General features: G+C 34.6%; 5 protein-coding genes and 2 long non-coding RNA genes across 8 annotated transcripts in view; 6 read left to right on the top strand and 1 right to left on the bottom strand.

Moving 5' to 3' along the window:
* The window catches only part of LOC135793021 (neuroglobin-like), a 60384-nt gene that overhangs the window by 23294 nt on the left and 16855 nt on the right, over positions 1–20235 (bottom strand). The gene's annotated exons all lie outside the window — the stretch shown is intronic.
* Positions 1822–3208, top strand: LOC135793018 (mucin-6-like). The gene is made up of 4 exons (XM_065303860.1): positions 1822–2010; positions 2089–2433; positions 2488–2670; positions 2729–3208. The coding sequence occupies exons 1-4, from the start codon at positions 1914–1916 to the stop codon at positions 3088–3090; spliced, it is 987 nt and encodes a 328-aa protein (XP_065159932.1). The 5' UTR covers positions 1822–1913; the 3' UTR covers positions 3091–3208.
* On the top strand, positions 3071–4418 carry LOC135793019 (zonadhesin-like). The gene is made up of 5 exons (XM_065303861.1): positions 3071–3278; positions 3364–3540; positions 3607–3816; positions 3907–4089; positions 4152–4418. Exons 1-5 carry the CDS (start codon positions 3071–3073, stop codon positions 4295–4297), a joined length of 924 nt encoding a protein of 307 aa, XP_065159933.1. The 3' UTR covers positions 4298–4418.
* On the top strand, positions 4778–5557 carry LOC135793024 (uncharacterized). The gene is made up of 2 exons (XR_010548513.1): positions 4778–5241; positions 5296–5557. It is a non-coding gene; the product is annotated as an uncharacterized lncRNA (long non-coding RNA).
* Positions 10659–11426, top strand: LOC135793023 (uncharacterized). Its single transcript, XR_010548512.1, has 2 exons — positions 10659–10997; positions 11061–11426. It is a non-coding gene; the product is annotated as an uncharacterized lncRNA (long non-coding RNA).
* On the top strand, positions 14149–16851 carry LOC135793013 (uncharacterized protein DDB_G0290685-like). Its single transcript, XM_065303852.1, has 2 exons — positions 14149–14308; positions 14366–16851. The coding sequence occupies exons 1-2, from the start codon at positions 14227–14229 to the stop codon at positions 16645–16647; spliced, it is 2364 nt and encodes a 787-aa protein (XP_065159924.1). The 5' UTR covers positions 14149–14226; the 3' UTR covers positions 16648–16851.
* Positions 18135–20022, top strand: LOC135793016 (mucin-6-like). 2 transcript variants are annotated; one of them, XM_065303857.1, is made up of 8 exons: positions 18135–18315; positions 18389–18445; positions 18505–18735; positions 18826–19005; positions 19178–19360; positions 19416–19591; positions 19645–19824; positions 19880–20022. In XM_065303857.1, the coding sequence occupies exons 1-7, from the start codon at positions 18252–18254 to the stop codon at positions 19699–19701; spliced, it is 948 nt and encodes a 315-aa protein (XP_065159929.1). In that variant the 5' UTR covers positions 18135–18251; the 3' UTR covers positions 19702–19824; positions 19880–20022. The 2 variants fall into 2 exon arrangements, with proteins under 2 accessions (XP_065159929.1, XP_065159928.1); XM_065303856.1 differs by having other exon boundaries at positions 18139–18315; positions 18389–18438; positions 18495–18735.

Genomic DNA, 20235 nt, shown 5'->3' with positions numbered 1-20235 from the left:
GAGTAGTCACTTCAGGTTGTTTCTGTAAAGAGGGTTTACTATATGATGAGGATAGTAGGACTTGCGTTACTGCAGAAAAATGTTTGGAACATCAGAATCAAAAATGTCAAGCAGAAGATCCCAACACAGAATATGTTACCAGTCATCTATGTGAGCGACCTTGTACTGATACATGTACTCGTACTTTACCAAGACCATTATGTGGTCCAGGATGTGTCTGCAAATCAGGATTTGTAAGGAATGACCAAGGGCAATGTGTACCTTTCAAAGATTGTTTAAACTGTGGACCTAACGCTACTTACAGTGAAGTTGTCTATACCTGTAGTCGTACCTGTGGGTCCTACTACATGGCACCTTATATCAGGTGTCCTGCACCTCCAAAGAACCAGGTTGCAACTGTAATGAAGGTTTTGTACTGAACACCAAAGGAGAATGTGTTGTTATTGACGACTGCACTGAAAGTGAACTAGCTTGTCCAAGTATAACCCACTATGAAGAATGCAAAAGACCCAAGACCTGTAAAGATGTCATAACCAACAATCTATCACCCAAAAAGGTTGTTTCTGTGATGAACCCTATGTGTACGATGAAGCTACCCTTCAATGTATTCTACCTGAAGATTGTCTATGTCGTCATAATGATCCAAATTCTGAGTTTACCAAATGTGGTTTAACTAAAAACTTCACCTGTGATGATCCAAAAGGTCTCATACCTTCAACCTGTGAACCCAAATGTATCTGTAAAAGTGGATATATCCTAAAGAGTAAAACAGAATTGGTTTGTATACCAACAAAGGAATGCCCATCCCGATGTGGAGCTAACAAATATTATTCAGAATGTTATGTATCTGTTGACACTTGCAATGGCACACAAACCTTTAACTCCTGTCAAATAGGTTGTGTCTGTAAATTTGGTTTCGTACAAGATAATAATGGTAATTGTATTCCCCAAAAGGATTGCCCAGTAATACCAAGTAAGTATCAAATTTTATCTTTAAAATCTGTTCCTGTAAATCAATAAGTTATTCTTCCAGCATGCCCAGGAAATCAAACCTATTCAGAATGTGCAAACTGTGGTCGAAATTGCTATGATTATTATGTGAATTATTTCTATAAATGTGCCTGTAAACCAGGATGTGGTTGCAATGAGGGTTACATTTGGAACTCTAAGAGAGAATGTGTTGCTGTTGAAGACTGCATAAAGGAAGAAACAATCTGTCAAGAAACTCAGAAGTTTAAATACAACCACGTCAGAAAAACCTGTAAATATCCACAGGAAAATGGTGTTAAAACATCAGGATGTTTCTGTAAAGATGACCTTGTTTTTGATGAAGATACAAAACATGTATAGATGCCGCAGAATGCCTAGATTCCAAGGAAAACAAAAAGTGTCAGAAAATAAAACCAAATTCTGAGTTTAAAACCTGTCAACCTGGTGTGATAGAAACATGCTCTGGTAACGTCTATCAAACTGGAGTTTGCAAACCTGATTGCTACTGCAAACCAGGTTATAAATTAAACTCTCATGGACAATGTGTTGAGAAATGTTAATCTGGTAAAATGTAAAGCCCCCAGTTGGTCCTGAAAAGGTCAACGTCACTTGAATTGAATAAATCGCATTTAAAAATCCAAAATATTTCTGGTTTTCCCATATAGTTATAAACAAATCAATGATAACAATCGAGATTCCTAGTACTCGTAGCGAATGTTGCAATTATTACTCGTTTATTGTTTATTCCACGAGTTTGGCTGATCGTGTCTAGCAATTTACAAACGTAAGCACAAATACCACATAGTATACATAGTCAAATGAAATAATTACTTGTTTTCGTCAGTCATTCTCCGTGGGTGTTTGCATTTACACGCAAGGTGTAATCTGTTAGTTAACATCAGACCTCCGAACTGAGCGTCACGATGCAAACCGCGCGGTGTTTCATAATTGCAATTGTTTTTTGTTTGGTCAGTGGTGATCCAATCGTTATTGACCAGACGTCGGAAAAGTACCAAACAAGTTAGTATAAATGACCTTCAATTAATTAACTTCATATAAACTAAACATCTTAACTCATTTCAATATTTTAAATTGTAGTTTGTACTAAACAAAATACCGAATTTAAACAGTTGTGTACTCCTCAACCTACATGCTCAGAACCTGCTTGGGTACCTAGTAAATGCATAGAAGGTTGTTTGTGTAAAGATGGTTTTGTGTTAAACCCAATGGGTGATTGCATTCCTCCGGAAACATGTCCGGGAGTAATTTGTCCACAAAATACAACGTTTAGTATGTGTGCTAATGTTTGTGAGAAAAACTGTATGACCCAGTATTTGACTCCTGAATATGCGTGTAGATGTAGTCCTGGGTGTGAGTGTTTAGAGGGTTTTGTCAGGGATCGTACTTCATTTTGTATACGACCGGAAGATTGTGATCCAGAAAGTAAATTAGATTAAATTTATTATAAAATTAAATTTTACAATTTTTAATTTACAGTTGTTAAATGCCCGGAGAATCAGGTTTATAATAAATGCAAATCATCAGTTGATACCTGCACAGGACCAATTTTATACAAAAAATGTACTTCTGGATGTTTTTGTGAAGATGGATGGGTTTTGGATGATAATAACAACTGTGTACTTAAAGAAAATTGCCCTAAACAAGAAATAGAAGAACAAGGTATTAAATATACCGAGTGTTCCACTAATTTTTCATAAATTTTTAAAATTTTCTTCAGATTGTCCCAGAAATCAAACTTTTAAAGATTGTTCCCTCTGTGGTCGATCATGTGAAACCCAATACATCAATATAATGTTCAAATGTGCTTGTCAACCTGGTTGTGCATGCCAAGACGGCTACATCTGGAAAAATAATAATGAAAAACAATGCGTAAAACCGGAAGATTGCACTCGGGAAGATACTAAATGTCAGAGTACCCAATATTACAGCGATAGTGAAGTGCGGAAAACTTGTCTGAAACCAAGCGGTAATGGAATCAAAACCTCTGGATGTTTCTGTAATGATGGTTTAGTTTATGATGAAGATACAAGGACTTGTATGAAGCCGGAAAAATGTCCGAATGCGCAATGTGGATCCTAGACAATCATACCACGAATGTTATAAAAATATTGTTCGTACATGTCAAGACAAACAAGTGGAAAAGGTCCGGGATATCGAATCGATTGAATGTCTTTCGGGTTGTTTCTGTGATGGGCCATTTATCTGGGATGCAGAGACTCAAAAGTGTGTTTATCCTACTGAATGTCAAAATTCTAAGGAGAATCAAAGTAAGTTTTGAAAATTTTTATTTTTTTTCAAAAATTTTTGAATTTTTTTTGAAATTTTTTGAAATTTTTTTCTAATTTTTTTTAGTTTGTTCTAAAGACGATCCAAAATCTGAATTTAGAGTCTGTCAATCATCTACAAAAGCCACATGTACAGATCCCAACCCACTTGCAATAAACAAAGACTGTCGCAGTGAATGTCGTTGTAAAGAAGGTTATGTATTCAATGAAAAAACAGAAAAATGCATGACTTTGGAAGACTGTGGTAAGTAATTAACCTAAACAGTGAAATCAAACAAAAATGTACAACGAATTGTTATAATATTAAAAGTTGACCACAAATCATCAATGAGTAGTTGCGATTCCAACTCCACATACAGTGTGTGTGCCAGTGCATGTCCCAAAACATGCGCGAATGCTTACGGTAACAAAATGGCGCTGGCTACTTGTATGGCTTGCTATGAAGGGTGCGAATGTAAACCAAACTATCTGCGTACAAAAGATAAACGTTGTGTGCTTATCAAAGACTGTCCTGAACAAGGTTGGTTGCTGTTTTAACTTTTAACTAAAATTACTAGTTATCAAATGCTTTGAATGTGCTTTCTTTGTTTGTTATTTACAAAACTTTCAGAAATATTGTGCCCTTCTGATAGACAATATAAAAGTTGTGAGCATGTTATTAAAACTTGTTCTACGAATATAACAAATGAAGATACATGTCTTCGAGGATGTTTTTGTAGAGATGATATGGTTCAGAATGCAAATGGCCGCTGTATATATCCGGGAGAATGTACAAATTCATCAGAAAATAGAAGTATGTTTAATATTTCGGTATAATTTTAATAAAAATTGATTAATTTTTGTTTATTTTCTTAGAATGTCAAAAATCTGATGTAAATTCACATTATGAAGAGTGTCAATATGTCCGACGTAGTTGTTCGGATCCCAATGGAGCAAATCGTAGGAAAAGTGTCGAAAAGGATGTGTGTGCAACGATGGATATGTTTACTACAAAAAACTGAATCGTTGTGTAACGCCAAGCACGTGTAATTCATAACAATGGATTTATATATTTTTATTCTGGAAAAATCTCATGTATAAATTGTGTAGTCAGTAATTATTTATTATATTTAGATATAAACATGTTTGTCACGTATTTTTACTATTAAATTAATTAAAAAATAGTATCTGGAAATTTTATTTTTGTGGTATTTTTATTTTAATTTTTGTCAATAACTTTTAGCCACGTGAGGCTTATCTTGTTTTTCTACTTCCACTTTATTTCCACGTTTAACTAACGGCGCATGAAATTTTATATGGTCTTGTGCTGCACCGTAGGCAAATGCGCAGGCGCAAGCTCCACCCCGTGACTAAAACCCGTGACTAAAGTATTTTAGTCACAGCTTTGGTCGTCCGTGTTTAAAATATCACTTTTTCTGTCTCAAAACAGTAGAAAAATTGACACTTTAAAAATAAAGTAAAAAATAATTTAATATGTTACCGCTGCAAACGTATAATCAACTTTTTTTGTATTGAACCTTGGAATTTTCTTCCAAAACTTAATTTTGTTGAGTAAGTTTTTAAAATTTATTAAAATACCATGAATAACACATAAGTAATTATTGTTTTCTGGATTATTGCAAAACCATGTTATGTTAAAACTATCTCAAATATTCTAGAATTGCAAAAGATGCGCAATAATTCTTGTTTGACGTATGTAAAACGCTGAATGTAAAAAACAGGTTTTTTTGTTATCTTAAACAAATTCTAATCAACTAATTTACTTTCAAGCCTATTTTAAAATTCATAAAATTTACATGTTAACCCACTTACAAATACTTATAAAAAGAGACATGAGCTTCAAACTTCGTGACTTCAAACAAAATCATTATGAAATTCCTCGTTTTAATATTTTTGGGCTTAATGTCCTTTGCCCAAACAAAACCCCAGATTAATTTTATACCAGGTAAGTTTTCATCCCTAAAAACAATATAAAAAATTAATTTTGAAATGTTTTAAGATTGTTCTGCGAGAGCTAATACTCAGTTTATGACATGTCAATCCTCAACACAACCAACATGTGAAAACCCAAACCCAGAAATTCAACTGATGGACTGTAAAAATATGTGTGTATGCAAATCTGGTTTCTTATTAAATGGAAATGACTGTGTTCCAAGGAATTCATGCCCTACACCCGGTAAAGCTTTCTGGGGGTAACTTAGAATTCAAATTGAATGTAGTTTTTGTTTAGATTGTTCAAATATAGCAAACAGTGAGTTGAAGTCTTGTGAATCATCAGTACAACCGACTTGTGACAATCCCAATCCGATTATTTGGTTCCATGAATGCAGGGATTTGTGTGTGTGCAAACCTGGATACATTTTAAATGATGGTATTTGTATTCTGAGAAGTCGTTGTCGCAGGTTTACCATTGGTAACCCTATTATTGGCATTGATAGACCAGTAATTGCAATTCCCAATGAAATAGTTAATTAATTTGTAATTATTATGTATGTAATAGATTAATTTTAAAATTTTATTAATTAAAAATTATATATAATGAGCACGTTCACTAGTATCAATTTAAAATCAATTTTTAATTTAAATTTGAAAACCAGTCACTAGTGCAACCTGTCTCTTAAAAACTAAACTACGCCGCTACTAAATGTTACTATAAGTTTAACCTTCTGCTCTTTCTGTGATCCTAATATCCAAAAGTATTTTGTGTATAAATTTCTAAGTAAAGTTAAGTAAACACTTACTGTACGCTATACCCTCACAATATCGCCAAAACGTACAGCGTACGATTTAGCGTACAGTAAGTGTTTACTTAACTTTACTTAGCTTATACTCACCCTCTCGTACTACCATTGTATTTCAATGTATAAATTTCATTGATTTTTGAACGAAATTTTGTGGAAGAAGTGCTGGAAATAATTGTGTAATATTAGGAACGCAGAACATGGGAGTATACAATTTCCGCTAGATTTTTTAAAATTTTGATTATTAATAAATTAAAAATAGGGCCTAAATGGTCAATGTTATGAAAAAACATTACTTAAATATTCGATGTAGAATTAAATTTTCTTTTAGAATCCGAAATCAGAATTTAAAAATTCCAAATTTAATGTTCAACATAAAAAAGATAAATATTTTGCCTTTTTTATAACAAAATCTTTTCTTAACTTTTTTTATACCCATTTATTGGTTTTACAAAAAATATACTATCTTGTAAAGAATTTTTTAAGGAAGAAGAATATGTAGTTTTTTCTTTCCTAGCCCTTATAGTTCTTGAGATAATTAGCATTTATTATTTTAACCTTTGCCATGTTTCGACCTGAAAAAATTTAAGAAATCAGTTCGACCCTGTTGTTCATCAGGTAATATTTTCATTAAAAAAAGTTCGACCCTGTCTTTCAGCATAAAATATTTTTCTTCATTAGGTTGATCGCCCTCTATCGACCAAAATTAATTTCAACGGATTAATTTACAGAAAAATGAGAAAAATAGGCTATCTTTGACGGCTATTTTAAGGCACTTCCTGCGGGTTCGAAGGGTCGTCATGATACTCATCTTAAAGAGGAACTCTTTAACTAACATATGACGATGAACAAGCTTAAATTACTCCTATGGTTTCACAGATATTTTTTGAAAAATTAAAAAATGGCAATTTTTAATGCATATTTTGGGGCACTTCCTTAAAGTATATAGGGTCGAAAATACATGCATCTTGTAAAGAAACTCGTAATCTTTCATATGATAATAAGATGATCTTAATTACGCAATTAATTACCGAGATACCGGGTGTTTTCCACTCCCACTTTTAAAGAAGGAAAAGCAATTTTTAATTGGCATTTTAGAGCACTTTCGGATAGGATACAGGATCAGGAAAATATGTATTTTATAAAAGGACTCTATACCTTTAATATGACGTTAAGATATCTGAAATTGCTTTATTGGTTCCCAAAATATAGGGTATTTTCAAAGGATTTTTGTAGTAATTATGAAAAAAGTTTACATTTGACAATCATTTTGAGACACTTCCGGAACGTTTAGAAGGTTAAAATTGTATCTATCTTATGAGAGAGTTTTATATCTAGTTCATGCCAGTGAGATAACTAAACTTGCTATATTGCTTCCAAAGATATAGGGTGTTCTTCACTGCAACTTTTTGAAACCTAAAAAATAGACTATTTTTAACGGCTATTTTAGGGCAGTTCCGAAAGGTTTAGAAAGTTAGGATAGCATCCATCTTATATAAGGGCTCTTTATCTTTTATATGAAGGTAAGATATCACAAATTGCTTTATTGATAGCCAAAATATAAGGTGTTTTCTACAGCAAGTTTTAGAAACTAAAAAATAGCTAACTTTTTCACTGTTGTTACTTCTGGGGGACTGCGTAATGATATCCTATTAAAACATTAAAACACGTTGATATAGTTATTAAAAAACTATTAGCAAAAGTGTAATTATTTGTTTAATTCATATTCACGTGAGAATTTTAAATAAACTCTATAATACTATGCCAAGCATTCAAAAAATCAACATTATTTATCACTTATTTTCCACTAGTATTTTTATAATGTGTTTTCCAATCACGAATACCGAGATAAAACTGACATAACACACATTTTTTCAGTCTGATAAACTATAAAACCCACGCAAATAAACTATTTACTTTGTTTTCTCGTGCTTTACAAAAAGTGCCAACCATGAAATCAGTAATTATCCTTTGCATCGTTTTTTACCTAACAAAATGTTACGCAGCAACTATTTCAGAACTAGATGGTAAGTAATAATTAAATATAAACAATTTTCATTAATTATTACTTTATTATTTTAAAGAAATTCAATGTTCCCAACGTGCTAACACGAAATACGTTTATGAACAATCGTCAACTCGTCGTACGTGCAAAGATCCAAATCCGCTTGGATGGGTAAAAGATAGTCAGAACTACTGCAGCTGCGCAGATGGCTTCTTACTTAATGAAGATGATGATACTTGTGTTCGGGAGAAGGACTGTCCCCAACGCAGTAAATATTAATTATATTTATTAAACTTTTCTTCAAACTTTAAATTTTTTATTAGTTGCAGAATGTAATATGAAGGATGCAAATAGCGAGTACAGCAGTTGCCATTCTTCAACAATTTTCACCTGCAAGAATCCGGATGGTCCTACTACATCCGACTGTCGTCAAGGATGTGTGTGTAAAGAAGGACATGTATACGATGAAGAAGTTGGAAAATGTGTTTTATTAGAAGATTGTTCTTCAAGTTAAGAAAATAAATAAACTTACGTTTTATTGATGAATAAATTTGATTATTATCTTTAAACTTACCTGAAACAAAAGAATATTTTATAGATTAATTTATTGATTAATATAGTTTTAATTCTAACCTAAAATCAATTTAAAAAATGTGTGACGCAAATAATTATAAATGTAAATAGAAACTATTTCATATATGCATATATTTAAACATGTATAATGAGCAATTTGGGGGTTTTTCAAATTTGAATACAAAAAAATTGTTCATAAATAGTTTTTGTAGATATTTAGATATTTAGTTTAGTATATCCTTCACTTCAACCATTTTTTTCAAACGAATCAAGACGAAACAAAATGAAACAACTTTTACAACTTCTATTCACTGCTGTATTTATTAACGACGCAGTATCAAAATACGTATTCGAAGATTTTGGTGAAATTAACATTATTAAACCATCAGGTAAACAATTAATTTTATTATATAAACAAACGATTTATTTGTATTTAGTTTTAAAATATATTGTAACACAACACAAAGTTAAAATGAAAATAAACGTTTTATTAATCATAAAATATTATTTTTAGACTGTGCAAAAATACCTAACACTGTTTTTGTCAAATGTCGCTCATCTACGCAACCAACATGCAAAGAACCAAGACCAATGTATCAAACTCATGATTGCAGCGATTATTGTGCATGTGCAAGTGCTTATATATTAAACGATGAAAATAAATGTATAAGACATGAAGAATGCCCAGAAAATGCAGGTAAGTTTATTTGTTTTCTAAAATTTTTATATTTTTTGATAATTTTTTTATAAATTTGATATATTACAGCTTGTATTGCTCAAGATCCAAACTCAGAATATAGAAATCGTTGTGGAACACGCATAACATGCAATAATTACAACCTAAAAGATTTAACCATACCAGATAGACCAGAATTCATCGATTTTTTTGTCCCTACGATTTGTGAAAACAGATGCGAATGTAAACCAGGATTTGTCTTTGATGAAACATCACAGAAATGCGTACAACCTACTATGTGTCCAAAATAATTCAATTCTATACATAAAATTGCAATTAACAAAGCAATAAACCTCATTATCATCAATAACTTCAATGAAATTTGAGTAAAAACAAGTTTATTTGCCATATTTTTACTGTTATAATGTTTTGCTATTGTTCATACACAGGAAAACACTCTACTAAGTATAAATACCACAGAATTTTATTTAAAAATTATTCATTCTTGAAAATTGAAGATTAACTAAGTAAAAATGTCAGTTATGTTTGTATTTTTTGGCATAATGTTAGCATTAGTTAATGGTAACGTCACTTATAATCGTACTGCAATCTCACAAGAATGTGGTTCTCATCAAAAATACTCTGACGTCGCCAAACGGTGTGAAATGTCTTGCGAAAACGCATTCAATCACGTTTATTACGAATGCAGAGGAGCGCCAGGATGCGAATGCGAAGAAGGATACATTCGTGATAAACCCAACGGGAAAGAATGCATACATCCAAATGAATGTAGCTATAAAGGTATTAGACATCATATAAAATAATAGTATATTAAGTATCAAGTGGGTAAACGGGAGTTTTTGTCACGAGCGTTTAATCAATCGAGTGTTTAACAACGTTTAGCCACGTAATACTTACGCTATATTTTCTACTTCCACTTTATTTCGACGTTTAGGTTATGTATTTGAACTTTTGTTTCTTTTAAATCTTCAAAATTTGTCTTGTATTTTAAATTTTGGGCAAATTTGGCAATGCGCAGGCGCAACCTCCACCCCGTAAGAAAAACCCGTGACTAAAGTACTTTATTCACGACTTTAGCCATCCGTGTTTAAATTACAACTTTTTATATCTCAAAGTCTTGAAAAAAAATGACGTTTTAAAGGTGGAATATGAAAAAAAAAACAAATATTTATATTAACATTTATTTTTAGTTGTAAAATGTCCGGAAAACAAGCGTTTCAACCGTTGCAAACACAACGAAATGACATGTGACGGCAATTTGGATCACGACGGAGAACCTGGTTGTTATTGCAGGCGAGGATATTTACAGAACAGTCATGGCGACTGCGTAAAATTCGAAAACTGTTCATAATACAACGCAATATCGCAATCATTAATTTATTCTACGAATATACTAAATAATAAAATAAATAAAAGTGTAAAATCGCCTAAAACCAGTTTTGTATTCATGGAATTATTAGATAAGAGAGAGATTAATCCAGTCGACTGACCAGAAAATAATTTAACGATCACTTAATGACATGAGTTATTTTAATCTAGCGTTTGCCAACCTGAGTAAAGTTAGTGAACTCAGTAATAAATCGCTCTCGTTAGCAGCATCAACATCAACAGCATCATAATGAAGTGTCTACCCGTCCTTTTAATTGTTTTATTTGCGGGTATAAATGCAGCACCACAAAGCCAAAGTAAGAATACATATATTTACGTTATTTGCTCTGCGTGGTTTTATATTTAAATGTTGATTAAAGTCCTCGGCCGTGAGTGTAATCAACCGAACACTGAATTCCGACGCTGTGAATTCTCAACGCGTGCGACGTGCCTTGTTCCCGAGCCGAATTCCGACGAATTCGCAGCGCATTGCGAAGATGGCTGCTTCTGCATTGAGGGATATTATTACAACGCCAACAACCAGTGTGTTTTGCTACGGGATTGCGAGAGACGCTCGGCGCAGCGAGTGGAAGAGGATCTAGATCCCGATGAGAACGAAAATGAAGACATCTCTGAGTAAACACGCTGTAAACTCAATTTCTCATCAAAAGAACATGATAAACATGAGATATGTGTAATAAATGTATTTGTTATATCATCTCAGAAATAAATATTTTGCTGGGTCATTACGTTATGATTAATTTTTTAATTGGTAAAAATTAATTTTATTGTTATGAGTCCCACTATGATTACTTCCGGTCAGAGCCTATTAATATCGTGTTTGTTTTGCAATCAATAACAAAAATTCAAAATGAAATTCTTATTTTTTTGTTTTTTGTTGATCGCTGTGGTTTGTACAACTCAGTCAGCTAGTAACTATTCATCCCTACTAATATTATAAATGCGAAAGTCCTGATGTTTGTTACACTTTCACGCAAAAACTACTTAACCGATCATCATGAAAATTTGTACACATATTCTTAGTGGTCCCCGAATGGTTATATGCTACTTTTTATTTAATAAAAAAAATATTTTTTAAATAAAATAAAGAAATTGTTTAGTCAATAATACCTCTGCATCTGGTTATTTAACTACTTTAACGCCATCTAGCATTCCAGCAATGAAGCTCAAACCTAAGTACTATAGTATCATCACACTGTATTATCACACTGTATTACCGACAGCTACGTCAACATCAAATCCTATTGACTACACTATGGAGACTGTACACTATACTTCCATAGACTATACTTTCAGCCATTTTAAACTTCCCGCCATTCTACTTCATTGTTACTTCTTCTGTGACTACAGACGCGTACGGAAGCAACTTCATTATTTTTGATATTCGCGAGCGATGCCGCGGGTTAAAGCTAGTCTATATATATATAAATGAATTGCTGTTCGTTAGTCTCGCTAAAACTCGAGAACGGCTGAACGGATTTATCTTATCTTGGTCTTGAATTATTCGTGGAGGTCTAGGGATGGTTTAAAAGGTGAGAAAAATTCGAATAATTGCCGGGAAAATCCTCAAAACAGCTCTTTTCTATAGAATAAAATTTGACATTGAGATTCAATCATAGTTACAGTTAAATAGTTGAATTCGAGATGGCGCGCTGAAGTGCATTATTGACAAAACTTTATATAATTAATTTCTTTAAATTAAAATTGCTAATCTTATTGGCAGAATTGACTCTTACTACGAGTATGTCGAGAACAAGAGAGTAAAAACGAATTACATTTTTATTAAACACTGCCGGAACGAAGTCGCGGGCAACAGCTAGTCATTCATAAATTAATTTTTATTATTTTAAAATTCCCAGGTATTGGTGAAGAATGTGTAAAACCAAATACAATATTCAAAACTTGCCAATCGGCGAGTCAACCAACTTGTACTAATCCAAAACCAGCGTTTTCTACCCTAAATTGCAACATCGGATGTTTCTGCAAGGATGGCTACGTTCTGAACAAAGCTAAGGATTGTGTTGCTTTGGAAGATTGCCCAAAACATGTGAAATAAATATTTTGCTTCGTTACGTTATGATTACGTGTCAGTAAACATTCGAATTAATTCATCCTAATCTGCTGATCCCATTGCGTTGAATTAATGTTATTGTATGTTGCTGATAAGACAAACAAGGCCAATGGGTATGATTACTCCGAATACTCCGGTCAGTGCCTATAAATATAACCGATATAATTTTATGTGTCCAGTAATTAATTCATTTCGTTACTGATTGTATTAAGAGTAAATTAAAATTTATCCTAAACATGAAATTCACCATTTTTGCGCTGTTGCTGATCGCTGTGATTTACACAACTCATGCAGCTAGTAAGTATTGATTTTATTCTATAAACTTATGCGTTATTTATTTATTTATTTATTTATGAATTTAAATTTAAACATTTTATTTTATTTTAGGCGTTGGGCAATGTACAAAGTCCAATACAACATTCAAAAATTGCCAGTCTTCTACACAACCGACTTGTGATAATCCCAACCCGAGGCTGGTCACCGCCGATTGTCAAAGCGGATGTTTCTGCAAGAATGGTTATGTCCTGAACAAATCACGTGATTGTGTTGCTGTGGAATCTTGCCCGAAAAAATGAAATAATCTACAATTGACGAAATAAATCTGTTTGTAAATATTTTTTGCATTTTTCTAATCCTCGGGTTTTATTTTAAAGTTAATGTAATATTTACTTAAGAATATTTCTGCCATGACGTGAATAAGATTTATTTTTCGCATATATAAGCAGATTGCGTATTTTTGAAGCGTGCGCATAATTAAAACTTATCACAATGTCCAAAATAATATTCTTGCTTGTCGTTATCCTTGTTATCACACGTAAGTATGCAAAACAATTTCTAAAGTCAACAACAAACGAAATATCAACGATATAACCTTATTCACATTTTATATTTTGAAATTAAAGAAATGTGTGTTGCCTATCCATCATCTTCATGCGGTCCCAATGCATCATACAACCCTTGTAATTCTGCATGTCCAAAGACTTGCCAGAATCCTGGGCCAATGATTTGTACAATGCAATGTGTTCCCGGCTGTGGATGTAACGAAGGATTTGTCGCACACAATGGTCAATGTATCCCATCAACAAAATGTCCCAGTAATGCTGGTGAGAGATAAATATACCTCCTAGGTACATTTGTAATCAAATATTTTCAGATATTTCAAAAATCTTGCAAATTATTTTGAATATTTTGAATGTTATAATGTCATTAGTACCTCAGCAATAAACATTTTGTACCTGATTTGTTTTCTTATCATCCATAGCGTGTGAGCACATATTTTTGTAAATTTTCAAGGTTCCCATGCGAAATTTTCATATTGCTCGATAAAAGATATTTGATATGCAGAAATTTGCATTTCTAAGCTTATCACGATATTCATAAGCCATGTGGTGTATAAAAAAGCGAAGACCTTGCGTGCGCAAATTAGTTTTGTTTGTTGACGTACAAAACTATCAATGATGAAGGCGATTCTTCAAGGACTCATCCTAACGCTATGCGTTATTTTACCATCACATTTTGGGTCCTCCCAATTGACGGGCAAGTAAAATTTTAAAATAATAAACATCAAATTTAATTTTTTAAATTAAAATTTAGTGGATGAAGAATGGAAATGTGGACCTGCTTGTATCCACACATGCTACTCCAATGCCATGGCCGTAAGGAGATGCTTACAACAAAGACCACAATGCGTTGAAGGATGGTTTTGTAAGGATGGATATACCCGTATTAACCAAACAGGACAATGTATCCCAACTGAACGTTGTACGTGGACTGGCGGTCTTGGAATAATTGTCAACGCTAACCTACCACGTTTCTGCCATGTGAAGAAGAATGAAGAAGTACGTTTGTGTCTCCGAGAAAGGCTTTGCACGATCAAGGATAATCCAACTAATGCCCAAAAATGTGGCTGGGGTTGTGGATGCAAGGATGGTTTCGCACGTTATAATGATGAATGTATTACAAATGAAGAATGTGACTTGATTGAGACTCCTGTAGTTGTGCCTATTGACACTGTTGAAAACACTGATGAGGAACATGAAGCAAATTCAACATCTGTTGAGAGTAGTGAAAGTAGCCAAAGTAGTGAAAGTAGTAGTGAAGAAGATGATGACATTATTTGGCCTGATTCTGCCCAAGAAGGAGAGTCAAATGATTCTGATTTCCCGGAAATGCCAGGATTTTCTAGTGAAGAATCGTCTTCTAGCGAAAGTAGTGAAGAAGGTCCCGAAGAGGAAGAAGAAGAAGAGGAGGATAGTGAGATAGATACTGTTGAAAATTCTGAGGAAAATCATGAAGGCAATAGCGAAGAAGATGATGAAGAATGTCCTGAAGAAGAAGAAGAAGAAGAAGAAGAGGAAGAAGAAGAGGAGGATAGTGAGATAGACACTGTTGAAAATTCTGAAGAAAATCATGAAGGTAATAGCGAAGAAGGGGATGATGAAGAATGTCCTGAGGAAGAAGAAGAAAATGAAGAAGAAGAAGATGAAGAAGAAGAAGAAGATGATGATGAAGAATGTCCAGAGGATGTAGAAGATAACAACACCGCTGAAAACAACGAAGAAACTAACGACAACGACAACGAAGTTGTTAATGAAGATGATGAAGAATGTCCAGAAGATGAAGAAGACCCTAACAACGCCGAAAACAACGAAGAAACCAACAATAACTCGAACCCTAATGGGGAAACTGGAGAAGGATTAGAAGAAGGCCCAGCAATTCCTGAAGATGAAGAAGACCCCAACATCGCCGAAAACAACGAAGAAACCAACAACAACGACATCGAAGTTGTTAATGAAGATGATGAAGTATGTCCAGAAGATGAAGAAGACCCCAACAACGCCGAAAACAACGAAGAAATCAACAATAACTCTATCCCTGCCGGAGAAACTGGCGAAGAATTAGAAGAAGGCCCAGCAATTCCAGAAGATGAAGAAGACCCCAACATCGCCGAAAACAACGAAGAAACCAACAATAACTCTATCCCTGCCGGAGAAACCGGAGAAGGATTAGAAGAAGGCCCTGAAATTCCAGAAGATGAAGAAGACCACAACAACGTTGAAAACAACGAAGAAACCAACAATAACTCTATCCCTGCCGGAGAAACTGGCGAAGAATTAGAAGAAGGCCCAGCAATTCCAGAAGATGAAGAAGACCCCAACATCGCCGAAAACAACGAAGAAACCAACAATAACTCTATCCCTGCCGGAGAAACCGAAGAAGGATTAGAAGAAGGCCCAGAAATTCCAGCAGATGAAGAAAACAACAACATCGCCGAAAACAACGAAGAAACTAACAACAACGACAACGAAGATGTTAATGAAGATGATGAAGTATGTCCAGAAGATGAGGAAGACCCCAACAACGCCGAAAACAATGAAGAAACCAATAATAACTCGATCCCTAATGGGGAAACGGGAGAAGGATTAGAAGAAGGCCCAGCAATTCCAGAAGATGAAGAAGACCCCAACAACGCTGAAAACAACGAAGAAACCAACAATAACTCTATCCCTGCCGGAGAAACCGGAGAAGGATTAGGAGAAGGCCCTGAAATTCCAGAAGATGAAGAAGACCACAACAACGTTGAAAACAACGAAGAAACCAACAATAACTCTATCCCTAATGGGGAAACCGGAGAAGGATTAGAAGAAAGCCCAGCAATTCCAGAAAATGAAGAAAACAACAACAACACCGAAAACAACGAAGCAAACCAACCTGAAGGAGATGACACATACAACGTAAACGACGATATATTCAACCCAGAACCACCAACACCTCCAAAAGAAGAAGAAGAAGAACTAGACCTCATTCAGAAGTGTGAACTTGGTGTTAACCAAGAGTGGGTTTTCGGCCTCTGCGATTTCACCTGCTCGGAGTGATTGAATCCTGCAATCTGCAACTTAATCTACATTACGACTGCTTCTGCAAACGTGAACACGTCAGGAATGAGCAGAATGAATGTATTCACTTCCACCAGTGCCCAAAATAATATTTTAACCTAAAAATATTATAATTGTACCTAATATACACCAGAAACAGAAAAAATATTGTTATTTTTTTCGTAAAATAAATATTTCAAAATATTTTAATTTATACTATCTGAAAAATCGCAAAACATGTTTTCTTATCATTTCAGCATAAAATTATCATTACAGTCGCATGACTTTGGTATCTATGTCAAAAATTCTATATAAATATTAGGAAAATTTTGTTAACAAATAGTTAACAACCGAACTTCTGATAAAACTTAAACTTTTTTATTTCAAAAAATAAAAAAATGATTCGCCTGGAAAATCTTTTGATTATTTTGGTCATTCTTCAGTATAATCACGCCACACCACAGAAAATAGACACAGTGTGTCCAAGCAATGAAGTATTCAGACCCTGTGGATCACCCTGTCAACGCACATGTCTTCAACCACTTAAAACCTGCATTCGGATGTGTGTTCCACGATGTGAATGTATGGACAACCACTTACGAATAACTGAAGATGGAGAATGCATCCCAAGATCAGACTGTTTCAAACTGTACTAAATAAATAATTATATGCAATGTGAATTGTTAATAAAATCACTAACAACATTATAATACGGAATATTCATTGTTATGATATGAAAGGCATTCCCACGAACAAAAAAATATCGATAAGGAATTTACATGCGCATAATTATAGATTAGGAAATTCAAAACATAACAATGACGTGCCTCAATAGGTATAAAAGCGTATTTTGTTAAATTTTGTTTAGTATTGTACTTAATAATCATCAAAATGACGAAAATCATTCTTTGTGTATTAGTTGCTGTCTTTGCCACTCAAGTTTTATGTAAGTTGAGGTTATATTCATGTGTTTAACCTATTCTAACCTAAAATTTATAACAGGTCAATCTTGCACTGGCGAAAACGAAGAACACAACAACTGTGGCTCCCCCTGCCCAGCTGTTTGTGGACAAGCATCCCCAGGAGCATGTATAACCATGTGTGTACAAGGATGTTTCTGTAAAGAAGGATTCATCCGTTCCAAATCAGGCGCGTGTATTACCCAAGCACGTTGTGAAGCATGGCGGACAAAATGTGGACTTAATACTCCCGCGTAAATTGTTATTGTTCCAATAAATGCGTAAATGACCAATGTTAAAGTCTCAAATAAATAATACATACGTTTAATTACATTTGCACAATGTAATACTCGTTATTGATCACGAATAAATATTTTAACAACTGCGCAATACAAAAATATTAACACAAAGAAAGTTTGTCCTCTTATCAATCGCGGTAGAGTGTTATTAATTTCTGTTTGCACAAATTGCGCCTGGATGATTAAGTCAAGCGTGCGGGGAAACAGCATAAATAACTCATTAAATTTATTTTGCAATTGTGAACAATTCCGCGTGATAAGGCACGATGTCGTGAGTTATATAAACATTGTTTTGCTTTCTTACGGCTGTAGTAACAATAACAACGTGTTAATTGACGACTGCATCATGGAACACAAGTGTTTAATTTTTTTAGTATTCGTTGGTTTGATTTGCATCACATTGGCAGATCGTAAGTTAAAAAAAAAATTTCTGAAAAAAATTTTCTGAAAAATTTTTTTTTTGTTTGAAAATTTTAATTTTAGATTGTGGAAGTAGAGCTGATGCTGTCCCAAATGATTCTGACCCCAATCATGTATGTGGTAAGTCAAAACCAAAAATTTTATCTAAAAAGAAACCTTTCCTGAATAGTCCTCATCAGAGTCCTCATCAAGTGAATCCTCCAGTGATTCTTGTAGTGATAGTAATGACCATAAGTGTCCAGACCCTAACCAGGAGTACTCTGACTGTGCCTCCGTGTGTCCACGTACTTGTTCCAACTGGTGGAACCCAGTGACCTGTCAAGCATGTCGCGCGGGTTGTAAGTGTAAAGGTGACCTCGTCCTGAATAAGGACAACCGCTGTGTGCCAGTGTCCAAGTGCCCTAAACCAGGTAACCCTTAATTCGCACACTTATTGCTTGCGAAAATCCTCAAAAATCCTAATGAAATCACTTTGCACCCGCCTGCCAACTTGCCGACAGTCTGTGAGGATCCCCGCAGGGAGTTCACCGAGTACGGTTCGGTGTGTCCGCCGGCGTGCCCGGGCGTTAACGACGACCGTGACTGTACGTACCAATTTGTCGCCGGCTGCTTTTGCCGCAAGGGCCTGCTCGAAGACGGCAACGGTAATTGCGTCGATCCCTCATGCTGTCCTGTGCCAGGTAATTGTCGCATTTTTCAGCGATGCAAACAAAAAATTTACGCGCTTCTCTTCAAATCTCATTTTACTTTATTAATTCTTTCCCGGGGCGCATTAATTGCGCGTGTTAGAATTTTGCGTCGCAGCGCCATTTTGTCATTAATTTTCTGCTCGTTTTTCATCACAAACAAAAGAGTGTAACGACCCGAAACGTGAGTATGATGAATGCGGCACGGCTTGTCCTCCCACGTGTCAGAATCTCAATGAAACCTCTGTGATATGCACGGATCAATGTGTCAGTGGATGTTTTTGTAAATATCCATACGTGGAGGATGATAATGGGGAGTGTGTGGATCCATGTGAATGTCCCACACCAGGTAAATCACTTTCTTTTATCCCAAAATCAAATAAATCCATAAAATTTCTTATTAGTTTGCTCTGATCCCAACCGCCATTATGAATCTTGTGGGACCGCATGCCCAGAAACCTGTGAAAACCTTGGGACCGAAATTATCTGTACCGATGATTGCGTTAGTGGATGTTTTGTAATGATGGTCTTGTTGAGGACAAGAATGGAAAGTGTATCCAACCCTGCGATTGTTCCAGCAGTTAACCTTTTCTAAACCCAATTTGGAACCTTATTCAAATTAATCCATTTTAGGTCTTTGTGAGGACCCTGATAAAGAGTACCTTCAATGTGGGAGTGCTTGTCCTGTAACCTGTGATACCTATGGTCAAAGAGGGACCACTTGTGCTGATGTTTGTGTAAAAGGTTGTTTCTGTAAAAAGGGTCTTATTGATGATGGGTATGGAAAGTGCATTGCTCCCGAAAACTGCGACAGTAATACTTCCTCTAAATTTGTAATGATATTTACTTTGATCCAAAAACTTTATAGAATGTGAAGATCCCAACCGATATTATACAGATTGTGGTTCCGCTTGCCCTATTTCCTGTAAAAACTGGTGGTATTATGACCATGTTGTTTGTACTGAACAATGTGTGCGCGGGTGCTTTTGCAGAGATGGTTTGGTAGAAGATGGGGAGGGAAATTGTATAGGGTCCTATGAATGTCCCACACCTGGTATAACCCTACTTTTTACAGAATTATTCTGGGACCCCATAAGAAAACTTTTGAATTGATTTGTTTTTTTTGTTTTTAGTTTGCAAAGACAAAAACCGTGTCTTTAACGAATGCGGGTCATCTTGCCCAGACTCCTGTGAGAACATCAACAACCCAAACAGGATTTGCAC

This window comes from Atheta coriaria, unplaced genomic scaffold (genome assembly GCF_025399875.1).
Source record: "Atheta coriaria isolate IRGN ID8LTWV9N9 unplaced genomic scaffold, Caltech_Dcor_3.1 hic_scaffold_5_pilon, whole genome shotgun sequence".
In the NCBI taxonomy this organism is placed as follows: domain Eukaryota; kingdom Metazoa; phylum Arthropoda; class Insecta; order Coleoptera; family Staphylinidae; genus Dalotia; species Dalotia coriaria.
Note: the sequence above shows the minus strand (reverse complement) of the source record. Positions and strands in the feature narration are given on the sequence as shown.

Coding starts and splice junctions, on each gene's coding strand:
- LOC135793018 (XM_065303860.1), top strand. CDS start 1,914: ATGCAAACCGCGCGGTGTTTCATAATTGCAATTGTTTTTTGTTTGGTC. Junction 2,011..2,088: donor GTCGGAAAAGTACCAAACAA/GTTAGTATAAAT, acceptor TTTAAATTGTAG/TTTGTACTAAACAAAATACC. Junction 2,434..2,487: donor GGAAGATTGTGATCCAGAAA/GTAAATTAGATT, acceptor TTTAATTTACAG/TTGTTAAATGCCCGGAGAAT.
- LOC135793013 (XM_065303852.1), top strand. CDS start 14,227: ATGATGAAGGCGATTCTTCAAGGACTCATCCTAACGCTATGCGTTATT. Junction 14,309..14,365: donor TGGGTCCTCCCAATTGACGG/GCAAGTAAAATT, acceptor ATTAAAATTTAG/TGGATGAAGAATGGAAATGT.
- LOC135793016 (XM_065303856.1), top strand. CDS start 18,252: ATGGAACACAAGTGTTTAATTTTTTTAGTATTCGTTGGTTTGATTTGC. Junction 18,439..18,494: donor ATGATTCTGACCCCAATCAT/GTATGTGGTAAG, acceptor TTTCCTGAATAG/TCCTCATCAGAGTCCTCATC. Junction 19,592..19,644: donor ACCCTGCGATTGTTCCAGCA/GTTAACCTTTTC, acceptor AATCCATTTTAG/GTCTTTGTGAGGACCCTGAT.
- LOC135793019 (XM_065303861.1), top strand. CDS start 3,071: ATGCGCAATGTGGATCCTAGACAATCATACCACGAATGTTATAAAAAT. Junction 3,541..3,606: donor CATGACTTTGGAAGACTGTG/GTAAGTAATTAA, acceptor TAATATTAAAAG/TTGACCACAAATCATCAATG. Junction 4,090..4,151: donor AAATTCATCAGAAAATAGAA/GTATGTTTAATA, acceptor TTATTTTCTTAG/AATGTCAAAAATCTGATGTA.